This window comes from Rhipicephalus microplus, chromosome X (genome assembly GCF_043290135.1).
Source record: "Rhipicephalus microplus isolate Deutch F79 chromosome X, USDA_Rmic, whole genome shotgun sequence".
Taxonomy (NCBI): domain Eukaryota; kingdom Metazoa; phylum Arthropoda; class Arachnida; order Ixodida; family Ixodidae; genus Rhipicephalus; species Rhipicephalus microplus.
In genome coordinates, this window is record NC_134710.1 from 193,735,363 (window position 1) to 193,762,803 (window position 27,441).

General features: G+C 44.7%; 1 protein-coding gene and 1 pseudogene across 2 annotated transcripts; both read left to right on the forward strand.

The window, feature by feature from the left end:
• Positions 1-193: 193 nt before the first annotated feature.
• Positions 194-16,518, forward strand: LOC119177345 (L-xylulose reductase). Of its 2 annotated transcripts, none has more exons than XM_037428821.2 (8): positions 194-460; positions 513-623; positions 2,757-2,854; positions 3,932-4,086; positions 5,260-5,302; positions 9,606-9,770; positions 11,982-12,099; positions 16,280-16,518. In XM_037428821.2, exons 2-8 carry the CDS (start codon positions 572-574, stop codon positions 16,381-16,383), a joined length of 735 nt encoding a protein of 244 aa, XP_037284718.1. In that variant the 5' UTR covers positions 194-460; positions 513-571; the 3' UTR covers positions 16,384-16,518. The 2 variants fall into 2 exon arrangements, with proteins under 2 accessions (XP_037284718.1, XP_037284717.1); XM_037428820.2 differs by having other exon boundaries at positions 380-460; positions 532-623.
• A 4,614-nt stretch (positions 16,519-21,132) lies between these two features.
• On the forward strand, positions 21,133-27,288 carry LOC119176999 (tubulin alpha-2/alpha-4 chain-like; annotated as a pseudogene).
• The last annotated feature ends 153 nt before the right edge of the window (positions 27,289-27,441 follow it).

A 27,441-nucleotide genomic window follows, 5' to 3' on the forward strand; every position in this document is an offset into this window, starting at 1 on the left:
ACGTCAACGGCTCACTGCAACGCATTTCTGAACCTTAGAGATCTAAATAAAGAACGCGTAAATGAAGAACCATAATATGAGCACTGAGCACACTGTGGAATGTAATTACAATACAAATATATTATCTGGTGTTCTCCATGAACCACAAATATCCGGTTTCGACCAGTATTTCTGAACGACCTCACTAGGGTGACCTTACCAGTGGAGTTTATGGCATCGTTTCTTGGAGTGAAGGACGTGAGCTTTTACAATGTTTGAAATCCATGCATTATATTTTTTAAGTTAGTTCAGGTATTACGTCAATAGATGTGCAATGATCTAGTGCAAACTTTTATTCAAGTTTCGGTTTTGGAGTCATCTGCTTGATGTTGATGTCTAGCGTATCCAGCGTGCTTGGTTGTCATTCATTCGTCCGGTGCCTCCTCCTCTCTGATCTTTGGATCTACTGGAAGCGTCTCAAGTAAGTACTTTCTGGAAAGAGGGTTATGTGAGAAGCAGGTGTTCCCGTACAGTACATCGTCGTATCCACAGGCTATCCAATCATCAGCGAAATTTCGGCGGCGAGGTTGCAATGGAGCTCTCGTTTAGCGGGAAGCGAGCCGTGGTGACCGGTGCTAGCCAAGGCAAGTTTCGTTCAGTTATTCGTTTGTGATGACATTACAACTGCTTTGCTAAAATTGTTTTACATGATCTGCAAGTACCTCAAATTAGTTTATTGATTGTCGCGAAACGCAACCTTGAGTAAATAAAGTGTTCATAGGTATTGTGAGCGTGCGTGGGATCCTAGACACTTCGCTTGTTACTAGCGTGCGAGTTCCCCAGCAAACGCAGTGATGCCGCGAACTTTGCATACATTATTCTAAAATTCTCTACTATCTCTTGGGACGCTTTGACCTGGGTAGATTACGTAATGCGAAGGTCAGATAACCGGTACTAGTCAGAGCGATGTAATAGATATGGGAAACGTATAGCTGAGGACGGCAGAGGGTTAGATGGAGGGCAAAGTTCCTTTTTGCCAGATGGAGTGGCGAAATCAAGACGCTCGCAGGTATAAAGTAGAATCGGCTAAATCACTGAGAGAGTACTGCATCTTGCAGTGATTTTGATTGATTTGATTTGTGGGGTTTAACGTCCCAAAACCACCATTTGATTATGAGAGGCGCCGTAGTGGAGGACTCCGGAAATTTTGACCACCTGGGGTTCTTTAACGTGCACCCAAATCTGAGTACACGGGCCTACAACATTTCCGCCTCCATCGTAAATGCAGCCGCCGCAACCGGGAATCGAACCCGCGACCTGCGGGTCAGCAGCCGAGTACCTTAGCCACTAGACCACCGCGGCGGGGCTGCATCTTGCAGTGTCCGCATGAACAAATCGTAGCGACGATAAAGCAACCAGGTAGAACCAGGCATGCAAGCCGCAACAAATCCCGATAAGAAACGTTCCGTACGTACGATTGATTTCTGCATGGCCATCTGTTAACTTTGGGACACAAGGATACCAGGATAACATTATAATTATTAGTCGGTACACCAAAAATAGTAAATAGAATTAAAGTCAATATTCTCAACTTTGCTGCCTTTTCGTAAAATTGGAGATTTCGTATCCCATGATCAAGCTTGTTAATCCAAAAACATTGAACAAGACCTACGTGAAACAATGTACACAACTGCTTGTGTCTCTAATTTTCCTTTTGTTTCATTTATCGTTATTGTAATAAGTATTTTGATTCTCTTGTAAAGTCATATACATTTGGCTTCATTGAAAATATCTCAAAAAATGCCACTAAGGCTATATTTAGTTTGCCTATTTGACCTTGTACTGTGTACTGTACTTTTTGTTTGTAATTTATATCACTCCTGCAAAGTCTAACCACTGGCTTCTTGGATGATCTCCCGTAGTGAGTACAGTAAAAGCTCGTTAATTTGAAGGAGACTACATAATTGTTCAAAGTAGCGGACAGGTGCTAGAATGAACAGACATTGTGCCAAACTGTGCGGAGAGAAGCCACCTCTGGACTTGTTGCCACAAATTTGGCAATACTACACGTTTGTGGCAGATAATTTCTTAAATTAAGTTTAGGCTCTAGCAGCAAACAGGATTTATTGATCACTCATTGATATGCCACAACAAGCAGCGACTTGCAATCATGTGAGCCCTAATGCCAAAATATACAAAGTTATTTGTACTCGAAAACACGTTTATTTATGTGGTAGAGTTAAGGCAATCAAAATTTAGTCTTTCTTTCTTAGTTTGTATTAAACAATATCGAAGTTGTCCAAGGGGACACGACTAAAGGCAAACATTGCCTGACTTGGCCGTGCCATCCATACAGCAGTAGCAGCGGACAGACAACATCTAAAACCGCAAATGCATACATAAAAATCAATCATTACACTTGTTTTACTCAGACGAAAGTAATGAGTAATATGAGTGATTATTCTGGGCCAATTTCTGCGAGGAGGGAAGAAAGCCAGCGGGCTCCCAGTTTGAATTATTCATTGTAGCTACTGACGTGTTCAAATGATCGGGAGTTTTTTTCCCATGGAAATACACAGGGCTGTGCCAGTACCAGAGCATTAGTTCGGATGAACTAAGTTCAAATTAATGAGCTTTTACTGAATACTTGCCATCGCGAATAAAGCAAGTGAGCTTGTTGCTTTGTAAGCGTTGCAAGCTGCAATGAGGTTACCTGCATTTCCTTTGCAAGGATGCTATAAGCATACTAATACCATTCCATTTTTCTGCCTTATTAGGAATAGGCAATGTAATTGCACGAGAACTTGCGAAACATGGAGCCACAGTGATAGCCATTGCCAGATCGGCTGACAAACTCAAGGAGCTGCAGAAACAGGTGAGTCTGCTGAGGAAGTTAAGAGTTGTTAACTTCCTTCACCCATTTTGTCATGATTTGGTGAACAGGTGTGTAATTACGAATGAAATTCTGCTGCCCACCATCCGGTACAAGTAACTGAGCATTTTGTGGATGGGTCTTCCAAATACACAGCCAATGCATGTTGACAGAAAGGGACAAAAAGGGACATGTGATATATTAATTTGTGGCTGCAGAGCTGTACTCAGGTTTTTTTCCCAAGTGGTGCTTTGTGAGGATAGTAGTGGCCATTTTGAGATTTTCATTTGCCTTTGAGTGCAAAAAATTGCGAGTTGTCAGGTGTTGCATGTAGCATTTTTTTCACCATAGGCATATTTTGCATTTTTACCCGCATGGATGTTTTTACCCTTATCATTTTTGCCCTCATCGACCTCAAGAACTGAAAATCTTCAGCTCTGCAGCATAATGGCATAGCCACTAGGCTAACATGGCACACATTGTGCATGAAAAGTGCAAACATATTATGGCATAAACATATTTGGCATTTGTACATGTAGTAACATACATTTAAGTTATGGTAAATAGTTTGTACTGTATGCAGTGAGGCCACACTTTATGGGCAAAAGTGAAGTGGTTGAGCTTTAAAAGTAGCAAAGCTTTATTATGACTGTAGTTCAAATCACGGAAAGCATTGAATGATAACTAGGCTGTGATAGTGGGAACATTTTGTTGTTTTTAAACAAACCGCATTTAGGAACATATCGTTAAAAAGTGGTTCCTGTGAAGGGGTACATTAATACCAAGGACATTCTGCACATATCAGAAAATGCACGACCCTTTTACAGAGCTCATATGTAACTATTATACAGATCTCACATGTAAGTAGCTTCAACTTCATCATTGGTGAAGTTGAGGTTGAACTAAGTTTGTGATACAATTGCTTGTATAGATATAGATTTTCAATAAATCTGAGATTTAAACTAGGTCTATATATACTAATTGGTTTTCAATTGCAGTGTAGTGATTTTCAGTTGTGGCATGTGCTACTCATTTCCTAAAGTATTGCTTGATTGCTGATTAATTTTGTGCTCTCTCTAGGTACCTAACATAGTGCCTGTTTGTGTTGACCTTGCTGACTGGAATGCTACTGAGACAGCATTCTCCACTGTTGGGCCTGTAGATCTGCTTGTGAACAATGCAGCTGTTGCCATTTTGGAGCCTGTGGGAGAAATCAAGCCAGAGTCATTTGATATGTGAGATGTGTATTTAGTAATGAAGCACTTTTCTAAACCTTCATATTTTTTTCTTTTTTTATTTTAAATACTCAAAAGGCTCACCAGGCAGTACAGAGGGAATTGAGATGGCATAATATAATTGTAATATAATAGATGTGTGAACCTTCTGAATGCACATTCCTAACTCACTCTCAATTAGAAATGTTTTGTGCAAATTACATAGTGCTATGAGTATGTTGCAATGCTTCGAGTAGTCAGTTGTTTACCGAGTAGTCATTGGTTCACCATGTTCACTTATCTCCTACTCATCACAGTATACCTCATTGTAGTCCACTGATGCTTACAAAAGATATTTCAGCAGTCTTTAGATGCCTCTGCCATTTAAAAAAATTATGAAAAGTTGGGGAGGTGGTTCCAATATTTAATGAGGCAGCACACCTTATCCTATTAATTATTGTCCAATCTCTCTTGCACTTGCTAGCTATTAGAGCATGTGACTGTAACTAACTTATTTTTTTTCCCTGAATCGAAGTTATCCTTTGCACCAATGCAACGTGGACTTTTCTAATCCTCTTCATACAAGACGTAGCTTATGTTGTTCACACATGAAGTACAACAAGTTTTATATACTTCGTGTGTTGGTTGGACCTTTCTTGATTTAAGTAAGGCTTCTGACAAGGTCTCTTGTAATTTATTATTATATAAGCTGTGCTTACTTAGTCTAGACATAAACATGCTCAAGTAGATGAGATCCTAATTGATTGACTACGATATGTAATGGCTAATGGTTATAACTAATCACCTACTATGGGACTATACCTGAGTACACCACAGAGGCCAGTACTTGCATGTCTCTTGATTTCAGTTTGCACCAATGACCTTACTTCTATCTTATCTACTAGCATTCATATTTTTGCTGACAAGCATGGGATATTTTGCAAAATTATGATTAACAGTCCTATGCCCAATTTGGTCTAAGTAACATTAGTAAATCAATACAGTACATGTTAGGTGGAATTATATCACTTTTTAACAAATAAGGAGCATGTAAGGGGCATTGTTTTATTGCTAGTATATCAGGCCAGTTTCTTTGTGTCTTTTGTAGGATTAAGAGTGTAAAATTTTCTTGTAAAAGTCAACTGTGTGGTAATGTTTCGAGGCTAATGCTCTTTTTTTTGCATCTCACTGCAGCTCCTTTGCCACAAATGTGAAAGCTGTAGTTAATGTGTCACAGGTGAGCTATATTTGTCTATATTCAGATTAACTTTAGATTGTAAAGATCGCATATTGCAGCGTGAAGAATTAGTGCATTGTGTTTCTGGCTCTTAAGAGGACAGGTGGAATGTGTCTGTCGTAGTGGTTTATTTATCCGTGTCTGTTATTTTTAGATAAATTATCTGTCATTTTTAAATTTTTATTGTGTTCCACAAGCATAAAAGCCAGATTTTTTTTAACTACCTTTAACCCTGTCAATTGTAGAACTTGCTTGGTAATGAAAGAAGATTACTATATTTTGAAAAGTGCTTTCTTACTTCGTCGGCGTTCGTGTGAAAGCTAACATAAAATTGAAGAATGATGATGTTTGTATATATTGCTTTACTTGAGGGGTCTTTTGAGTGCCAGGAACAAATTACACAGTGCATTTTACTGCAAACATGCCAAATGGCATTTATCTGTGTGTTGTGTGAATTAAGGTCTCCTAGCCAAGTTATACAACCAATAGCATGCAACTGTAACACATTGTAAAACTGAAAATATTATTTGTGCCTTTTGAAAACCATGAAGTGCCACTCAAAGTAAATATGGAATTGATGTGGGTTGTTTAATTCTTTCGTTATCATGCCTATTCAAATTGATCACCAATGGTCGACACTTTTTGGTCATCGATTTTGGCAGGTTAAATTTGTTTCTCGTGCACCCAGCACTTTCTAGTATTTAGTTCAGCCACTCAACTTTCAGAATTTTTTTTTAATTTGCCAACTTAGGCAACATAGCGATTTTTTACAGACTTCCGCGCAAACCAATGTGCATTTGTAGTTGGAAAAATGCACTAGGTTGGCAAACTTGACAGAAGTGCGTGCCCCTCGTGATAATGCTACAGTAACATCGAAGTTCTGTAATGAAAAGGAACTTTGCAAGCTAAATATCAAATTGATGTGTTGGCTTCACAATTTGACTGAGTTGAGCAGTAATGATTGTCGGAAATTTATGCCAGTTAATCAATAGAGAGCCACTGCTAAAAGTCAGGAAAAATTAATTCTACAAATAAATATTTCCCAAGGTCCACCGCATGTATAAAGTGTGCACGTGGCTCTCACAGATAGTCTCAATTCATTCTGGTTTTGTTTGTATCGTTCAGACACATGGTCACATCTAGTGTCACAAGTCGCTCCTATTACGCAGTCGTCACGCGCGCATTGGTGCGCATCAGCGCTGCAAAGCACATGCACTGCTTGAAACTGTCTTGTGACCCCACCTTAATTGAGAACGAGCTGAGATTTCGTGGATGACAGCACCTCAGCTTTAAATTTTATGGCAACGATGTTTTGCGTCAGCCTGAGACATCCGTAGCGTTCATGGGTTTGTTTTGTTTACATCCTCAAGATATCTCCTATGCCGCAAGTGCATATAGCTTCTGACCTTTGTGCATAATCTTATAGTTACTCAGGTTACCTGCGTGGTCCACACTTCGCTAGGGCACCGTGTGGCTGTAGAGCTTCTCCTAACGGCAAGAAGGCTTTCGGAGCACATCTTGGCTCTGACTATAGAGCAGTGCGAAACAGTTTAGAACTGCCCGCAATATTGTCCTTTTTTATTACGATATGTGCAAAGATGTAAAGGAACATGCTTGTATGCATATACTGGAACGCCAACCTGTGCTGAGTGAGGTGGCTCATGAAAAGATGTGACGCTAAATGAAATAGCGAAATTCATTGGACATTTCATATATAGAGGGATTATTGACATCACGGGTTTTCATTTATATTGGAACACCTAGAGACTCTTATCGCAAGGCAATGAAAATTTACCGAGAAAAGTGTACGAGTACACTTGTTTCTCACGAAAAACCATGCAATGCTTCACCGCATGGCATGAGCAGTGAAGCAGCACCTTGGTTCTGATTTTCTTTGTCTATGTGAAAAGAAACATATTGTACAGCATGAATTATTTTTATACATACTAGTCCTGGGTTATTTATCTACAAAGTGTATATTCAAAATTTTCTCTGTTTTGAATATGGGTATATAGTGTTTTTATTCCACTGTTTGCTAGCTAATGACAAAAATTTCACGCTTTTCACATTTTGATTCATTCTAAAATATTTTTGTTTTTCTACAACCTATATTTTTTGGAAAGAGCATTTTATTCTGCAAAGTTTGGTATGCTACAATGCATGCTGAAGTACTTTTCAAACAGGCAAAAACGATATTCCCGAGACATATGAAAAACGACCATTCTCGCGCGGTAACGGAAGAGTTAATTAGCAATCCAGAAACCTCATAGTGCTTGTTGTCTCATTACCAGGCCTTTGTTGCGTTGTCATGCACGTAATCCATCGATGAAAGCATTCTCCCGAACTCTTATATAATATTTTAATATTTTTACTGGTGCAAGAACATGTGCGTACATGTGGTAAACGCAGTGTAGCGCAAAGCGCCGTCAGCCACACAGCTCTCCTGACTAGACTAATCGACTGTCCCACATTTCCTGTTGAACTATAAATGAGAGAAAAAAAATCATATATGTATAAGGTGCAAGGGGTGGTACTGAACTAATCGCACATATATGCGGGCTTTCTACGATCTTTCTTTCTGTCTTTCTTGTAGTATGCAGAGGACAAAGATGTAAATAAGTTGTTCAGTTACGCTACAGCAGTGCGTAGCAGGCAAAAGACAAGCTAACCATGTACCAGCAACACAGCAGCGGCGTGATTTAGTGCATAAGCATGAAGAGTCACCCAGGGTGAGCATCCCTATGAAAGGCAGAATGCGCTTTACTCGTGGGTAATGTTAACGTTGCATAGGCGACGTGCACGGATTCAGTAGACAAGAGCGTAAATATTAACAGTAAACTGTATTCAACGCATTTTATCCGCCGACATGGAGTGTCCACCGACAATCGGCTCAGACCGCACGCAACGAAGCGCCGCTGCGTGTATTTGTATACGGGCCGCCGACCGCCTATCCACATTTGCGCAGGGATGGCCACCTATAGCCCGATCTTGCCACGAATAGTGTAATTGGAACCTCTTTGCGCTAAGAATCAATGTAGAAACAGCTTAGCATCATTGAGCTAAAGCCTAGCAGCAAGCTAGAAGCAACCAGATTAATCTTCAGAATCATCTAATTACTCTATTTCAACCCTTGCATAGCTTAGTACAAGCCTCGCACTTTTTTTTTTTTAGAGGGGAAGTTCCTTATGACGTGGCTTGTGCGTCCCTGTTGTCGGTGTGCGTAACTGCAGGTGGCACATACCCGAGAGAGCGGGTATGTGCCACAGGGGATAGACAGAAAGACGGACAGACAGACAAGCAGATGAGGGATCAACGGACCCATGGATGGACAGATGCACAGACCAACGAACAATGGGCGGATGGAAGGACGGACAGAAAATGCACCGTCGGACGGACTGACTAATGGTTGCACGGACGGACGCAGGAACAGACAGAAGCAAGAACGAATGGATGGACGGACGGAAGCACGAAAGGACGCAGGAACAGACAGAAGCAAGAACGAATAGACGGACGGAAGCACGAAAGGACTCCGTGGATATGCTGAGATTTTTTTTTTTTTTTTTGTAAAATTCGCTCCAGTATTTGAGAATTGAAAGCACTAAGCCATAAAAGGGCCCAAGCAGAACTAAGCATTCTCAACTGGTAGGTGATTTCACCTGGGTCAGAAGATTGTTTATTGCAAAATTGGTGAACATAATTTTATGACATAAATTCGGTCTCATACAGTATGTCACTAAGATTGTAATGGATAAAACCGTTCACTTGCACTTAATACCTATTTCCTGGGAGAGTTAATAAATGTGTAGGCATCCAGTAAAATTGAAATGTAAGAACTGTGCTGGTTTAAATTATTTCTTTCCATGAGCTTGCAACTTTTTTTACTCATGATGATTGTGGGCAAAAGGCGGCAAAAGCAAGATGGTGTTTTCTGAGTGTACGTGAGATAAGAAACATATTCAGTGTATTTTAATTCCGCCATATTGCTGGATCGAAAAATAGCACCAATATGGACATTTTTTAAAATTATACATGTAAAGCACTAGTGATCTGTTGCAGTGGTACAGCTGAAGTGTGCATGTTTGACCAATGCAGTGCACTGAAGAAATTGTACTGTAATGCTGAAATGGTAAGTTTCTTGTCGTGGTCTCACAATTATGCATGCCAAGTTATATTTATGTTTGGACTTCAAAAACATTTGAAGTAGTTTCTGTTCTGTCATTGTGTGATTGTATGTTTCACTAGAATTTTCATAACAGCTTTCTTGTCCTTGTTACTGCTAATGGGTTTTTTGAAAACTGTGCAGCTGTGTGCCAAATCAATGAAAGACCGAGGTGTAGGTGGTGCAATTGTCAACGTCTCAAGCCAAGCAGGCATTGTGGCCCTGGCAAATCATGCGATCTACTGTGCCAGCAAAGCGGCTTTGGACCAGCTTACCCGAGTAATGGCCCTTGAACTCGGGCCATACAAGGTTGTGTGCTCCAAATGACACTTTTCTCTTCAGTGTAAATAGTACAAGCAGACAAAGTATACCATTGTATCATAATGATAACCAAACTCTAAGACAAAAAGGGCATGCGTGGGGTGTCTTTCTGCCACACAACTATTATTATCATCATTCTTGTGTACTTTAAGGGCACCAAGTAAGCCCTATACATTCCATGCGTGTTTGGGGATTATGAGGTGCCATTTTCTCTGTGACTAAAAAGGATATCTACACAATGCATATATAATTTAATTCTGAACCTTTCTCTCTTTTAACCGAAGCTGGTATTTTTTAATCTGACAAACATTAGAATTTTTGTGAATTTTTTACCACTGAGACCTAAATTCTGAGTCAATTTGCATCTTGAAAAATTTGTAACACAAGAGCTCTAAAGTGCATAATTTCAGTTTTGCTTCAGTATTTGTTAGCATATCTGCAGAATACAAAAAATAATAATAATTAACTGGTTATCTTGGAATACAAAGGAAGTAATGGTACCTAAGTAATGTAAAACATAATGTAGATATGTTCAAGTTTAAAGTTAGAAAACAGCTGAAAAGCAAACGTATGTTGCACAAACACCTTTCAACTATTTTATTAGGTAACTAGAAGCTTGGAAATTATTGAAAAAATCCACTTTTCACACTCGAACTTGTTGTCTTGCTTGCTTTGCTTATCTTGTGAACTGTTGTGCAGCTATATTTGATACATATCTTTGATTGTGGTAACCTCTTTCCAGCAAATTGACTGTATTTTGGCTAGGTTTTAATCCTCATTATTTGGGAATTTTGGCTCATGCAATACTGCCATCATTAAACGAAAGAACAACATCCAATGTCGCTATCCTTAAGACTCTGAAGCCTAAGCAACGACACCAACGACTGTGCAATGCGATTCCCATTACCCCAACACTTGCACTGCACAGTTTACACGGGCTGTTAGGTGTAATTACATCATAAATAATATTCACTTTCATTAGAGCACACCTGTCAATAAAGCACACTCATTCGCCTTGGAGCACGCTGAAAAGTCCAAAATGTTCAACAATGAAGAGCAGGGCCATAGCTAGGGGGCGATCAGGGAGTTCCGACACCCTACGAAATTTTTTCATGCTTTAGCTTTTTGGGTATATCTAAAGTATTTCCACCCCTTCACACCGACCAACAGTTGCCAAAGTTAGTTGTTACACATGAACAACCTCCGAAAAAAAATTTCTTGGTACGGCCCTGATGAAGAGCCTGCTGGTCCAGGATTCAGCACCTTAGTACATTTGTCAGCATATATGAGCATTTACAAGAGAACTGTTTTGGTTTGTAGAAATTTACACTAGCTGAAGGCCTTCTGTAACTTCAGCTTTGCAATTTATCTACACATATGGCCGACACAAGGTGTAATGAAACTAGGAGCTCAAGGTGTTCGAATAGATGTGCTCCGAAGAAGTGTGCATAAGTCCACAGTGCCTTCGTCGGAGCGCCTGAGCAGTTACCTGACAGTTTCTGATACACAGACTACTCCAGACAAGCATTTTGGTTTTTATACACGAAATTTTTTTATACGTATAAAAATGAATCATAAGCACAGAGCATATATGAAGGGCTTGTCCTGTGATGTGTGTTCATTAAGCGCTTGATTTGGGAAAAGCTCATTTTCAGCCACAAACAATGTTTTTTAAGTAAAGCATGAATGCAAAGAATGCGCACTTAGAGGCACACTTCCCAAATGGCAGAGAGTAAATTGCTTTGGCAGAAGCTGGTCTGTAGCCACAAAAAATACTTTTTAAGAAAAGCGGAAAGTATGCACAAAGAGACACACTTCTGAAATCGCAAAGAAAAAAAAGGATTTTAATATTATCATTTTTTTTCTTCAAATTTTGCCTTGCCCTGTGATTATCACCCTACATCCTGCACTACTACTTTCTCGTCACGAATAGCATGCGGCTATCAGTGGGACATAGCAATCTTAGTATGAAGGTAGTGAGCGTGGGCACAGTTCTTGACATGGCAAACGCGAGCGTCTGAGATGACTAGTATTGTTGTGTGGCGAAATGACTCTCCAAATACTCCAGTTTTCCTTAGATTGCATAGTGCATCATGCCATTATTAATGACAGTGCATAACCGCTCTATTTGCTCTGTGGCTCATTTCTGTGCCATGTGACTAATTCTTTAAATTTGTGCCTATTTGCTGTGCATTTTAGATACGAGTGAATTCGGTGAACCCCACTGTGACCAACACTCCTATGTCCTTGGTTGGCTGGAGTGATCCTGTCAAAGCTAGTGCCATGCGGTCCAAGATCCCCCTAGGGCGTTTTGCAGGTTAGTATGTCTTAGAATGGACCCTTCAGAGGTTTAATGAAAGAGTTAAAATGTTTAGTATATTTGCAATAGTAAATGGTTTGGTTCAATTTGGTTAATTTGGTTTATTAAAGTCAAAATTGTTACAAAATACCTTGGGGGACACTACTAAAGGCCAAGTAATCGCCTGACAAGGTCGTGCCACCCTGGCAGTAAAGCGAAAAAAGCACAGCAGCAAGCATTGTTAGCACAGAATGCAATATAGTACATAATGTTCTTCTACATGGGTTCCAAGGTTAGACAAATTTAAGAGTAGAGTGCACAAATATATAAAAACAACTGTCATTAGAGTAGAGTGGTGGAAATACGAAAGAATATAATCAACTTCAGGTAAATAATAAGTTTTAAAAAGTTCTCGACTCTTTTGCAACTGAAGTACACAAAAATATAAATGCAGTACCCATGACAGTGGTAGGAACATAGGTGGAAAGCTTTCATATTCCAGGAGGTTGCGGGGTACCCAAATTGCTTTTATATATATATATATATATATATATATATATATATATATATATATATATATATATATATATATATATATATATATAGCGAGAAAGATAACAAACATGTCTTTTCCATAAAGAAAAAAACTCGCATTTTTTATGCATACATGTACATACCAAGCTTATTTTGCACAAGAACTGTGCAAATGCTGCAATTTTCATCATGTGAGCTCATTCACAATGTAACCATAATGCCAGACTATCTACTTTTTACTGCCCAACGATATGAATTTTAGAAGCATGAAAGGAGAAGTAATGAGCAGAAACATGAAATAGCTGCTAGGCAGCATAGCCAACAGTCAATTCCACCAATTTTCTGAAACAGAAATTCCCTGCAGCACAGTTCTCAAAAAAGTCACTTCTATAAAAAAATATTGTGCTTGCATACTGTTCCAAGCTTGCTGCTTGTTCTGTGCTGCATCTCAGTGTACATAATAAACATATAAATTTAGTGTATAAAGTCGTGAAAAAGGTATGTGACCACAAAGAGTTTTTACCTCCCCCCCCCCCCGTGCCCCCTCGCCCTTGTTTTTGTGTGTGAATGTTTAGAACATTTTTTTAAAGCCATATGTTGTAAGTTGCCAGGTATGTATTTTTAAAACATGTTTTATGGCTGTAACGCTCAATGTCGGGTGCCTAAAGATGTTTTATGGCTGTAATGCTTGATGTCGTGCACCATGTTCTCTAAAAAACGCCAGGCCTGCACGGAAGGCTGTGGGGTCTCGGCGAGGCGAACGCGCGCATCGCCACGCCACGCTCTTGGAGTGAACGGACACAGTGCACACCGTCGGTACAACGCACCCACATACATACATTTATTAACTAATTTAGACGACGATATCGTCCGCCGAATGATACACCAATTTCAACTAACACGCTACCATACAAACAACATAACGCAGGGACACACTAAACACACAATAACATGATAAACCCACACTAACACACCCAACACACTAGCACATACCCAAGGCGGCGTCGCCAACGCCTGACCTTACACGCGGGACCCCGGCGCGAAGCCCGCGGTGCCGAGCACCGGGGACCCGCGCTCCAGACAACCGTTCGCGGCAGCCGCCACGCGCAGAAGAGGCTCGCTCAACGCTCGCCCACCACCAAGGCCCGCCTTCCGCCAGGGGCCACCACCGGCGCTGCCACTCTACCAACAGTGGTACTCAGAGCGAACACAACGCCATCTATCGCCCGGTGGTTGTCACCACCGAAATAACGCCCTGGGGCGAGACACGTGCGCCACGCGGCGCAGACAACTTTACAGGGGGGGGGGGGGGGGGTGTCAGCACCCCCACATTCCCCCAACCTTAAATCAAACCATATTCCGAAATCAGAAATTAGCTACACAAGCTTTAACAAAAAAATGATATCGCACGACCATAATGTCCTTGCACCACGACACCGCCGCTGGTCGACACTGCTGCACTCTCCGGCTAGACTTCACCTCAGTACCGGCCCCGCAACAGCAACGTTGCCGTCGGCGCGACGATCCGTCGCTAGCGCCGACACGTCTTCCAGTTGCGACCAGCACTCACGAGGGCGCCGGACTGCAGGCAGTTGCGCAGGTCCCAGGCATCTTCATCGCCCGAACTCACGACCGCATTCCTGGCCAGCGACGCTGACGATGTGCAGGACAGCCGGCCGTGGATGACATCCCTCCCGCTGAATACATCAACAAAAAAACAAAACTCGAAAGAAACAAAGGAGCGCGGCCCAGGGGAGGGAGCTTCAGGCTTTTCGGCCACGTGGTACGGTGGTTAGTACTGCTAGCTAATACATCGGTGGCGGCCGAGACGCCCATCAAAATAAAAACAAAAATCACTTTTCCTAACTCGTGCTCACAAGTAAAAAAAAGTGAGGGAAGCAGAGCGCAACACCTCAACGCTACGATCCACCTAGTTGTGCCACGTGCGACAGGCGGCTGCGCAGAGCCTTAGGCCTAATGAGTCGCTCGGCAACAACCGGCATCCACCCAGCACCCAGCCTAGGCGCAGAAAAGGCAGCCGCGAGGAGACGTCCACTCTGTCAGGTGGCCCTATCGCTCGCCGCACACAGCAGCTTACCGAGCGATCGGCGTCCACCGCCCCGGGCGGTGTCACGACGCCCCGGCGTCGAGCCGCAATACAAGTCAGCAACGACGCCCGGCTCCCTGAGCCCAAAGAGATAGAAGAAGCTATTTACAGAAAATCGGACCACCCACGAGGCTTCCGTACTCACTCGCTTCGGGCCTGGCCTACAAACCACGTGCTCTAGGCCTTGCTCACCCCAGGATGCGGACCGCATGGCTCTCGTCCTAATTCAACAACGTTTTTGAAAACTAACAACAAAAAATAAGAACACTTGCGAGCAAAAAAAAAAAGAAAGTCAACCTGCCGACAAATTGAAACACGTTACAAAACCAATCCCCTCGCTTCTCAACAAAGCACACCACCGACGCTAGCAAAGAAGTCCCCCCTAGGCCTACTCTACTCCGGCTCTAACAAAATCCCTGTACCGAACCGCAAGAACTGTCGTCCGACACTCCAAGAGCTCCACGTTGGGCAGCCAGTGTGGGCCTTCCGCCAGGGGCCACCACCGGCGCTACCACTCTACCAACAGTGGTACTCAAAGCGAACACAACGCCATCTATCGCCCGGTGGTGGTCACCACCGAAATAACGCCCTGGGGCGAGACACGTGCGCCACGCGGCGCAGACAACTTTACAGGGGGGGGGGTGTCAGCACCCCCACAAGGCGCAGCACAGTGACAGCAAAAGTTAGAAGAGCGGCCCTTCACAGCCTTTCAAAACATTCGTTGGGTAACTAATGCAAGCACACTTGCTTGATACCCACTAGGGCACTAATAATAATTTTTGGGGGGGTAGTAGGTCGGCAATCGCATTGCTATTTCTCATAATTTTCTTGGGAAGCGTGGTGTCCACTAAACACTTGCAAATAATTTAGTGCCAATTGTTCATGCAGTCACTGATGATGATGAGGAATTACGGCTGAAGTGGGTATGCGCCACAGTTAATAGGCAAACGAGAACAGGCTTTTGTAATGGGTTGGAGCATTGGACGACCCATTCGCTACGCTATTCACATTGTGCAATGACTGGTTGGTCCTTTGCTGTTTTAAAATGCTTTATAAGTCGTAATAACGCAATTGCTTTCCCGGCATCGAGCCTACTTAAGGCAAGTTTGCCAACAAGTCCCAAGCACCAGTGTAGCTCAGTTGTAGAATACTGGGCTCGCACCAAGCGGACCCGGGTTCAAGATTCACTGTGTCATTGATGCTAGGTTTTTTTTTCTAGTTTTGCGCGATGTAGTTACGGGCACCGGCAGTGGAAGCGACAACTGCGCGTGACCCGAGTTGTGATCTCGTATTGGCTTTCTCTGTAATATTTTGAGGCATGTACCAGATAAAATAGCACTGACTGAGGTATTCGTGGCAGTATTGTCGAAGGAGTAAAAAGTTTATTTTCAAAATTCACTGTGTTACTGGGCTCTTATAAAATTATATGGTGCATATAATAATGCTATTTCCAGACTTCTTAATGTTTTGTTGCACAAACAGTAAAGTGTTACAGCAATTTCAACAACATGCATTGCTTATCCTCTTTTTTTTTTCTATCATGGTGCTTATTTGCAGAACCTGAAGAGGTCTGTGATGCAGTTTTGTATCTGCTGAGTGATCGCTCTTCAATGATTACCGGGACAGTGTTGCCTATAGATGGTGGTTACACCGCCTGCTGACACGAGTCTGAACTGTGAATCCTATGTTCTGCTGCTGGAGTAAATATGAGGATGTTTTGTTCCAAGAAAGTGATTTCTGGGCGCTAATGTATTATGGAAACTATGGTGCTATAATAAAGGATTTTACCGATTCTACCCTTTATTTTTCTTATTCTATGCAAATGGAATTTCTCTGGAAGTTGGAGGCCCTGCAGAACTTTTCCAAGTGGCTATGGAATGGACTCAGCTTATTGCCTCACGAATTCACCATTGGAAAAATTTTTAGATTCCATCCAACATGAGCGTAGTTACAAAGATTTGTCACACACTGCGATTGCATTCTCTCGTTCCGACAAAAGCGCTGGAAGCTAAGCACGAAGGGATGGTGTGGGAGAAGAAAATATGTTGTGCGCGCCTTGTGGCCTTGAGCACTTTTTCTTGTCTTCGAATGCGCGGCTTTTCGGTGTGTGTGCGTGTGTTAAGTCACGACCTCCTGTGGTTGCCCCAGTAACGACTGAGTGCCATGCTCAAATCAACCAGTGGCTGATACTCGGCCTGTGACTATGTCTGTTGGCAGTGGGGTGCAAAAGGGGCTCTAGCCCCTCCTCAAGCCTCACCAGCTTTTGCCCCCACCCAAGCTACAATAGTCGGGTCGCGGGATCGAATCGCGGCTGCGGCGGCTGCATTTCCGATGGAGGCGGAAATGTTGTAGGGCCGTGTGCTCAGATTTGGGTGCACGTTAAAGAACCCCAGGTGGTGAAAATTTCCGGAGCCCTCCACTACGGCGTCTCTCGTAATCATATGGTAGTTTTGGGACGTTAAACTCCACATATCAGTTATATCAATCAAGCTACAACAGTGCTTTCCCTTTCCCCCAGCCGCGATGCAACAGTTGTACGCACCCCCCCCCCCCCCCCCAAGAAAAAATCCGGTGGACGACCATGCCAGTGACGCAGTTCTTTTTGAGCCTGTAGCATTATTTGTCGAGAGAAGAGAAAGCGATTTTTAGCTGACTTTGAGAATTTATTGTGAATTTCAGGCCGGGGGCAGGCTGTGCTATAATATTTGGCTCGCATGTTCTCATGAGCCTCGACTACTGATCGGCAGTGTTTTCTAATTATGGTCAAAAAGTTCTGCAGGGTCCCTTCAAATGGGCACAAATCTGTGGGTAAAAGGCACAATTTTCCACATGAGACTGACGGCTGACACATGCCATTTTATCTGTACAGCTCAGAACCCAAATGCTGCAAAGTTAATTTTTTTAATTGATTCATCACAGCCTAATGAATCAGTTTGCTGCTAAGCAGTAGTTTGCTATTTTTAACTGATTTTTGCAAACTCTAATTACAGTCACCGTCCCTTGCGGGAGTCACATGACTTGTGCAGAAATGTCTCATGTGACGTCATACTATCGCTAAAGCTTCGATGACCGGCAAAGGTCAGTGGCGTCAGTCAGAAACCTACGCCGTGCCGCTTCGTAGACCTTGCTATTTTGCCAATATCGCTACTGCCAGAACCAGAGCCAAAAGTGATCAGCCGTTCTACCAATGATGTCATATGCGACGTTTCTGCTCAGGTCACGTGACTCCGGCATGTGACTGCTATTGGAATCGGGGGCGGATCCAGCCTCTCGTTTGAGGGGGAGGGAGTTCGCCCCTAAACCCTTCATAGCATAAATACTGTTAATGTGGGGTCACAGTGGGTTCACTCACTTGTAATAATTAGTAATAGGAGGTGGACTACGAGCACTAAGGTAAAGAGGGTTGCTCACACAGACTTTGGGAGAAGGGGCGATCGCCCCTACAGCCCCACCTCTGCATTCACCACTGACTGGTATTTCTTCTGCTTCGCTGTCTAGTGTACGGAAATGCGCATCACTGCTATGACAGAAAATAAATAAAATAAAAGTACAGAGGAAGAAACACCGCAAAACATGCTTTATGATCACTGATTGTTCCACTGATCGCTTGCAAAAAATATTGCTGTCTTTTGAGCTGTTCAGAAATGAAAGTGCTGTAATTAAGCTACAGTGAATTAGCTCAAATTTAGTGAAAATTTGCTCTAAAGTGACAAAAAAATGGCAAAAAAATTTCCCAAAATACAATGCACTTTGTGAAAGCAATGAATTGGACAACACATACATTTAGGGTTGATAGATTTATTGGCAATCATAGTGTTACATAATTTATTTAAAGTACCATCTACAGGCGATTAGATGTTGCCCTCGTCCGCAATCCTGCTTTTCTTCAACTTGGTTGAATGGTCAGGTGCGCTGCAAAATGCGCAATGCGTACTTGCAACTATGCATCAGTGAAGTTGATTCAGAAGACAGCCGGTCAGTACCTCATAAAGTCGCGCAGAAGGAGTTTTTTTTTTCATGGCTACGCTGCAGCTCGGTTGGACTGCAGTGCGTGAGCGTGAACCCCAGCCTTGTACATATATTGTCACGACGTCAAAACAGAGGTCTAGCACGGAGGAGAACTACTCGACTACCGAGAAGGAGTGTCTCGCCATGGTGTGGGCGGTCATGGAATTTCATCTATATTTGTACGGCCGCTCTTTCAAGGTTGTTAGTGGCCATCACTTTTTGTTCTGGCTCACCAACCTTAAGATCCATCTGCCCGTATGGCGTGCTGGAGCCTAAGGCTTCAAGAGTTTGACATGACCATTATCTATAAATCAGGGAAGAGACACACCGACGCCGACTGTCTCTCACGGTCGCCAGAGGAGACTGTCGCTCCTGATGACGAAAACATCGACGCGGCATTCTTGAGAGTTGTTAACACGGCCACTATTGCACGAGGGCAGCGCAGTGATCCCGAGCTGTTACCACTCATTAAATATTTAGAAGGACGACGTAAAGACGTGCCGCGGTTATTTGCTAGAGGATTGCCATCTTTTTGCTTGCGAAACAATGTTCTCTATACGAAAAACTTCTCACCAACCCTTAATCCGCACTTGCTCATCGTGCCCGCCTCTCTTCGAAAAGAAATTATAGAAGCGTACCATGATGAAGCAACTTCTGGTCATCTAGGCTACACCCGAACATTGTTCTGACTACGATGCAAGTACTACTGGCCAAAGTTACCTGCCGCTGTTAACCATCACGTGTAAATTCGCACTGACTGCCAAAGACGCAAAGCGCCTCCCAGCAAGCCAGCCGGTCTTTTACATCCAGTCGAAGCACCAGCAAAGCCGTTCACCCAGATTGGAATAGATTTCCTGGATCCCTTTCCAACTTCCACAACAGGGATCAGATGTATTATTCTGGCCACCGAGCTCTCCCGTTATGTGGAGAAAGCTATGCAGCGCGGCACAGCAGCAGAAGCCGCTCAGTTCTTCATCGAAAACATCGTCCTTTGGCACGGCACTCCGACAGCAGTGATCACAGACAGAGGACCTGCCTTCACCGCAGAGCTTTTGGAGTCGGTTCTCAGACTCAGCGGTACAGTTCACCGGAGAACAACTGCATACCATCTGCAGACAAACGGACTGACGGAGCGCCTCAATAGGACTCTCACAGACAAGATCAGCATGTATGTTGACGCGGAACATAAAAACTGGGAACAGATATTGCCGTACGTGACCTTTGCCTATAATACCGCTCGACAAGAAACCACTGGAATGACACCGTTCAGTCTGATCTATGGTCGCGAAGTCACGACAACGTTGGACGCCATGTTGCTGCATGAGTGTGATGACATCCATGTAGACGCCGAAGAATTCACTCAGCGCGCCGAGGAAGCCAGACGGCTCGTGTGTGTGCGCATCTGTTATCAGCAGCATCAAGATGCACAACGGTATGACCCCCGGCACAAGTTCATTAGCTGTACACCAGGCGACAATGTCTGGGTCTGGATTCCGATACGTTGACGTGGACTGTCTGAAAAACTGCTAAAACGGACTATGAGATGGACGAGAAAGAACTTGCTTGCGCGTTCTGTTAAAAAGACTGACCTGTTTCTGGTGTATTAATCTCTGCTGCAAGACTTCTGTTTTGATGTTGTCACAATATTAGATGCTGTGCTATTTGTCGTGCAGAGAGTTATCGCACCGCGACCATGGCTTGTTCCCTTACAAACCATATTATTACCTTGAGATGAAGGTTCCACTGACTTTGTTTTGCCGTACAGTTTTTGTATGCAAGGACATTAGCACATGCTTTCACTAGTTCACCATATTTTTTGTTTATTTTATTTTTAAGTTCTGATTCGCGGTGGCTACCGGCATTTTCTTACTTTCTCTTGTTCCTCTGAGCCCCTGCTTCCCTGTGCTTAGTCCAGCTTGGCATTTTCTGTCGCCTTTCCTGCCTTTCTTCTCCTTTCTCTGTCATATCCCAGCCAGCACAAAAATTATATAAGATGGATACGAAGCGGATTGACCAATCCGAAACCACTGTCTTCCAACGGGTGCTTAAAATTCCTTAATCTGGCTGTAGCGGCCTTATATCTCCACTAATGTCCGGCCTGTAGAACATTTGTATAGGTCCTACAATGCTGCTATTAAGAGGCCACAAAAGTCTGTTCTAAGGAGATACTCAATGGCCATCGCATGCCTTGAAAAGTAGGGATAGAAACCATCTACAATCCGGATTGTAATTTCCATTTTTTTGTTTTTCTTTTTATGCAACTCGTCACTCACCTTCTTCCCTTTTCCATGCTCTTAGTCTTGTTTTCCTTTCCTGAGTATGTGCTCCCTTTCCGGCACATATTCAGGGTAGGAGAACGAGTGACTGCCAGCAGGTTATTCGCACTTGAGGGACGTGGAAGACAACAGTACATTGGCAATATTTTTATTATATCACAAGTGAAATCACAAGAATGGCCACGAAGAGCCCGCAAGTTTCGTGGGATCACCGTATGGAGCAAGAAAAGCAGAACAGAGCAGCCTGGATTAAACATGCAGTACTGTATTAGGCTCGTATGTAGACTATTTTACAGAAGTGATATGACTCGAGTAGCAACACATAATGAACTTATATTTAATCAACTCTTCTACCATGCTATATATAATGATGGTTCTTGCCAGACATAATGCCTGTATAGGGTATTTTTGCCAGGGAACCTCAAGCATCATCGTGGGTCTGTGGTAGAATACTGGTTATCATGGAGTGTGTATGGTCAAACCTGTACCATCGTGGGTATTTTTATCTCTTTACTTCGCGCGATAGCGGTTATAAACACTGGTGGCGCAGGACAACAACAGCGCCTAAAACGGCCCCATTGTGATTCATATGTGCTTTCGCTTTGAAGGAGCAGTGACATCAAATTTCAAACTCGAGATTCAAACTCGAATTTCATACTGTACTGCCTTGAACATGGCCTGCAGCCTGATGACAAGATCTACAGTGACAAGATGATCGGTGAAGGCCACAACTTCTTTGTTCTTCAGGAAGACCAACTCCGGCAAGCACGTGGCCTGCGCTATCTACGTCGACCTCGAGCCCACGGTCATCGACGAAGTCTGTCCTGGCGCTTACAGGTGTGCAGCAGTTCCTTTCATTTACACGACTTCTGTGCGTCTGTTACTAACTGTAGCCACTTCGCAGGATTTCCATGGTGGTTGACAAACTTCTACTCGGTTTGTGCAGTGTGCACTCGTGAATGTCGCTTGTCTAGAGTGGTAGAGCTTGCCGCGCCGCGGTGGTCTAGTGGCTAAGTCGCTCGGCTGCTGACCCGCAGGTCGCGGGATCGAATCCCGGCTGCGGCGGCTGCATTTCTGATGGAGGCGGAAATGTTTTAGGCCCGTGTGCTCAGATTTGGGTGCACGTTAAAGAACCCCAGGTGGTCCAAATTTTCGGAGCCCTCCACTACGGCGTCTCTCATAATCATATGGTGGCTTTGGGACTTTAAACCCCAAATATCAATCAATCAATCAAATCATCACTCTACCTGCTCTCGCTGCAGCTCTCATCAGCTATGGTTGAACCATACAACGCCGTTCTTTGCACTCACTACACCATAGATCATTCAGATATCACTTACATGTTCGACAACACAGAGTTACTGTATATGCTACCTTTAGTTACTGTATACGCTACCTAAAGGTAGCATATAGAGTAACTCTACGACAACGGGACAATCTACGACATCTGCCGCCGCAACCTCGACATTGAGAGGACCTCCTTCAAGAACCCCAACAGGCTCATTGGCCAGGTCGTCTCCCCTACCACTACCTCTGTGCGGTTCGATGGCGCCCTTAAAGGGCCATTCACCAGGCCCCATACCAAATATTAGTTAGACCGTGGAAGTTGGTGGGTGTCCGATGAGAAACGTTTGCCACAAAATTTTTTTTGAATCGGTTCATTACGCGCCCAAGACCTTGAAAAGAAATTCGGCAATAGCAAAGACACAGTTTACGTGGACGCGGGCCGTTACGACTGCCACCGCGGCTTCGCGGTCGCGATCACGGATCATGTAGGAACTTGTGTCACGAGTGCGACGATAGGCACGGAAGAGACGGAGGCGGCCGAAGAAGCTGCCATAGCCCTCGCGATAGCCACCACGGACGCCGAGGTGATAATAGGCGACTCGCAGGCGGCGATACGCAACTACGCCAGCGGCCGGATCTCCCGCAAAGCGGCCCGCATTCAACATCTGCCGCAAAAACGACAGTTTCCTCCTATGGACCCCCGCCCACACGGACCCTCCGCTTGCGGGCAACGCGACTACCCACGCCGCGGCTCGAGGACTTACACGCCGAGCTGCGACGCCTGCCGACAGTCCCGATGTCTCGCACACTTCGACAGCGATGCGGGAATGGACGTGGGGGGATCGCATGACCACTTTCAGAGACATCACGCAACACTACAGACTGAACAGATGCAAATATCCACCACCCCACGCCAAACTAAACAAGAAACAGCAGGTTGCCTGGAGACTACAGACACACACGTACCCGAATCCGGTGATCCTTCGCCTCTGCTACCCAGGCATTTATACGTCCGACGCGTGTAAGGCGTGCGGAGCCAAAGCGACGCTGCAGCACATGCTGTGGAAGTGTACCGGTAACGCGCAGCAGTCCCCTACGAACCCGGTAGACATGGCGGTCTCGAACCGCGAGGCGCGATGGGAGGCGGCTCTGCTCAGCCACGACCTTGCCGATCAACTGTGGGCCGTCCGGCATGTCCAGGATGCCGCCCGGGTCCAAGGACTCGAGGCCGTCATCTAGGCCGGGGTGCTTGTAGCCCCACCCCGCTCAACGACGCCGGACATGTTCAATAAAGTTTTTACTCACTCACTCGGTTCATTACGACCTAAGAAATCTGATTTTTTTTTTTTTTTGAAGCCGCGCGAAGCGAGGACGAGAGGAGGCGAGCTCGAAACCCTTGCCGCTCCTCCGCGTAGCCTTCGCAAGCTAAATCTCTTCCCTACCCTCTCCGGCATGAGACCAAGAGGTCACGTGCGCATGACGTGCCTGAACAAGCCAAGCCTCCACGCAGGTGAACGGTTATTATTTTTTTTTGCCCATGCAGCGTTATTTTGTGTCGTGGTCTACTGCCTGTTTCTGCGGGATAATTCAGCAACGCTGGCTAAGACGCGGTAGAATAGATAAGCACAATAAGTGCGCGAACACGTAGGAGCGTTCCACGGCTGTCGTCTGCTCGATGGGCTGACCGCGGACACGAATGCATCTGAAACGCCGGCAGATTAGCTCCACATCTCGTTGCAACTCACGGGGGGGGGGGGGGGGGGGTGAAAAAAAAAAGAACGCTCCCTTTTTGCGTCTCATTATTTATCTAGAGATTTAATAATCTATTCAAGCAACAAATACATAAACTACGCATCTTGTGTTAAATAATTTTCGCCGTGCCACGTGTCACTGTTGGCAACGTCAGATCATGGTCGTCTACGTAGAGGACCAACGCCACTGCATTGCCGTGTACGTAGGGCCATTCGTACGCGCACGTCATGCCCTCATTCTCTAGGCGTGCACCCGCAAAAGGTAGGGGGAGCAGCGTTCATACTGAAATTTACCCATTTCCACGGCGCGTAGCGTTGAAAATTTTGGCAGACGTGATCATGAACGCCTCATCTACGAATTGCGCTTGTCAGCTCAAAATTGTCAAACCTGGTGAGTGGCCCTTTAACGTCCGCATGGCAGACATCTCGACTAACTTAGTGCCCTATCCTCGCATCGACTTCCCGCTCGCAATGTACGAGCTCGTCATCTGTGCAGAGAAGGCATACTATGAACAGCTTACGGTTGCCGTGATCATGAATGACTGCTTCAATCCCGTCAACCAGATGATCGAGTGTGACACCCGCCACAGAAAGTACGTGGCCTGCTGCATGCTATATTGTGGAAATGTTGTGCCAAAGGACCGTAACGCAGCCATTGCGACCATTGGCGGCCATCAAGACCAAACGTACAATCCAGTTTGTGGACTGGTGCTCCTCTAGATTGGATCATGGCTAATGTAATTGGGAAGACCAGAAAATTCTAATAGAACTACTTGTCAGTGAGAACTAACGATAATACCAAGAAACATAAGGAATGTCATTTGTGAATTTAGGAATAGGACTCAGGAAATGTTGGGAGAGTCAGTCGAAAGCTTGCTGAAAGAATTGTAGTGAAAACTCTGAATGAGTACAAAGAGAAGCCCTACTCTTTCTTTTCTTTTTTTCACCCTCTTATATTCTCGAACTAAATTTTTTTGTTAAGGACTTTAGTCAAACAATTGAGGGAGCCGCAGATCAAATTTGGCCTTTTCAGAATCTTCTATAGTACCATGGTAATGTGTCCAAAAGAAAAAACTACAATAATTTGTCTTCTCAGATATTCTGTTATTAGGATTTTATTGCACAATTTCGTTTTGACCCTTTTCTAAACTGCCTGCAACCCTAAAATGTATACTAAAGAATTTCAACCAGTTTCATAACCCTAGAAAGTTACTGCTATTTAACAATAGCTTTCCTCTAGTGTCAATCTCTGCAGCCACCTTTGGTCCTTTGGTCCCAGGGCAGCACTCGTCGCTACTTCAACACTACAAACTGGAGCGACGGGTGTACCCTCCACCCCATTCAAAACTAACCAAAGCAGAAAGCGTAATCTTCAGACGCCTGCAAAGGTACGCTTACATACATGGCATATTAATGCACTGCTTCTACCTCACGACACATGGCTACATGGGCCCACTCTGCAGCGTACCGGACACCCTGGCACACTTGCTCCTGGAATGCCAGTGCCATGCAAACTACGACATGCAACTGGAGTGGGACCAAGCACCGAGAATAAATAACGACCACCTAATGGAAACGTGGGAGGCCAAGCTTGTCCTCGAAGACCTGGAAGACCAGCGACAACTTGTCGCCAGGGTCAAGAGGGCAGTCGGAGCCAGAGGTTTCCTGGACTAGGGAACCCTCCCACCTTAGGGTGATACCAGGAGTCAAGTTCCGTTTTGGTCTTCCACTCGCCTCGCTGGGTGCGCGACATTTGCTGCTGCCGCCAAGGAAGCCGAATACGAGATTTTTCATCTGCTGGCACCTTGAGAAAAGGAACGCTCGGACATCATTTCGGTAGAGACGTTTATTCCTTTCTCCCTTTTCGGTCCCTGCACCCCTGGTTTTTATCCCCTATCCCCCCTTTCAGACACTCTTACAATCCAAGCAGAACACAGGAATTAATGTCTCTCTCCTCGACTCCCGGTTGGCTGCCGTTGAAGGTGCCAGGCACGGAGTCCGAAGTCCTCCTCGGATCTTCCTCGATTGATTGATATGTGAGGTTTAACGTCCCAAAACCACCACATGATTATGAGAGACGCCGTAGTGGAGGGCTCCGGACATTTCGACCACCTGGGGTTCTTTAACGTGCGCCCAAATTTGAGCACACGGGCTTACAACTCGGATCTTCCTCGAAGAACCACCACCTCTCGTCGCCGCTCAACTTCCTTCACTCCGGTTCCTGGAACGTTCGACGTCAGGCGTCGACGAGCCGTGGGAATGCACCTCCTGGGTATGTGCCTGCAACGCTGGGCTGACAGGCCATCAGTATATTTGGCCCGTGTATAAATGCCGCCGCTGCCACTAGTTTCGGTTGCCTACAGCGGAGCGCAAGTGCACCTTCCACCCTTTCAGCCGGACTCGGTTATTTGTCTCCAGAAAGGTGCCACTACTAAGCCCCATTGGCGACGTAAGTCTTCGCGTGCTTTATGACCGACAGACAGCCGCCGTTACGCAAATTCAGTGACACCGCTTCCGTCATGGCGTAGGCTCACCGTCAACGAGGCGGGTAACAATATGAAGGTATTCGACGAACGCACCAAGTTCGAACCAACACCGGGCCTCGCTCAAAACACTGTTTCTAAATAAACGTTTATTTCTCTCTCTCTCTCTCTCTCTCCCTCTAGCATCCTTGCAATGGCCTGATTGTTGCATTGTGCACATGGTCGTCAGCAGGATTTTATCTTGGGGAGTTCAAAGCTGTGTTGCATTGCAGCATGGGGAGAGGAAGGGGTGCTGGTGCAGCTTGTGTCAACGTTTATGAATAAACGTTGGCTTGTGTGGGGTGCAAGTGCTAGGGTGGCTTCAGCAAAGCAAGTACCCTTTTTTCACCCCCTCCCCCGCCGACGCCCATGATTGTGCATTCTCGGGTGTTAATCGTTGCACCTAGCATGTATCGCAGGTTAGCATCAACTAACAGCCCCAAAATGTGGTACCTGGTGGTGACATCGCCAAGGTCATGCGTGCCCTGTGCATGCTGTCCAACACAACAGCCATTGCGGAGGCTTGGCATGGTCTCAACCTCAAGTTCAACTTGTATTCCAAGCGGGCGATCGACCACTGGTTCGTCTGTGAAGGCATGTCGGAAGGAGTATTCGATGCGACGAAGGATGATCTGGCCGCCTTCGAAATTGACTACGAGGAGGTTGGCAAACACTCTGTCTTGGGTGCGTCAGACTACGCTGTGGGAGAGTTCTAATAGCTGCGGAGGGGCTTTGTATTAACGCAGTAGTATTAACTGCTTAAAATCTGTTAATCTTCATTTGCTGCGTTAGTCAGTCCATGCAGGTGTTTCATCGTGCAGAGTTATGCTTTTAGGGGTGTATATAATGCAATGGTCCCATACTTTTTGTCTGTA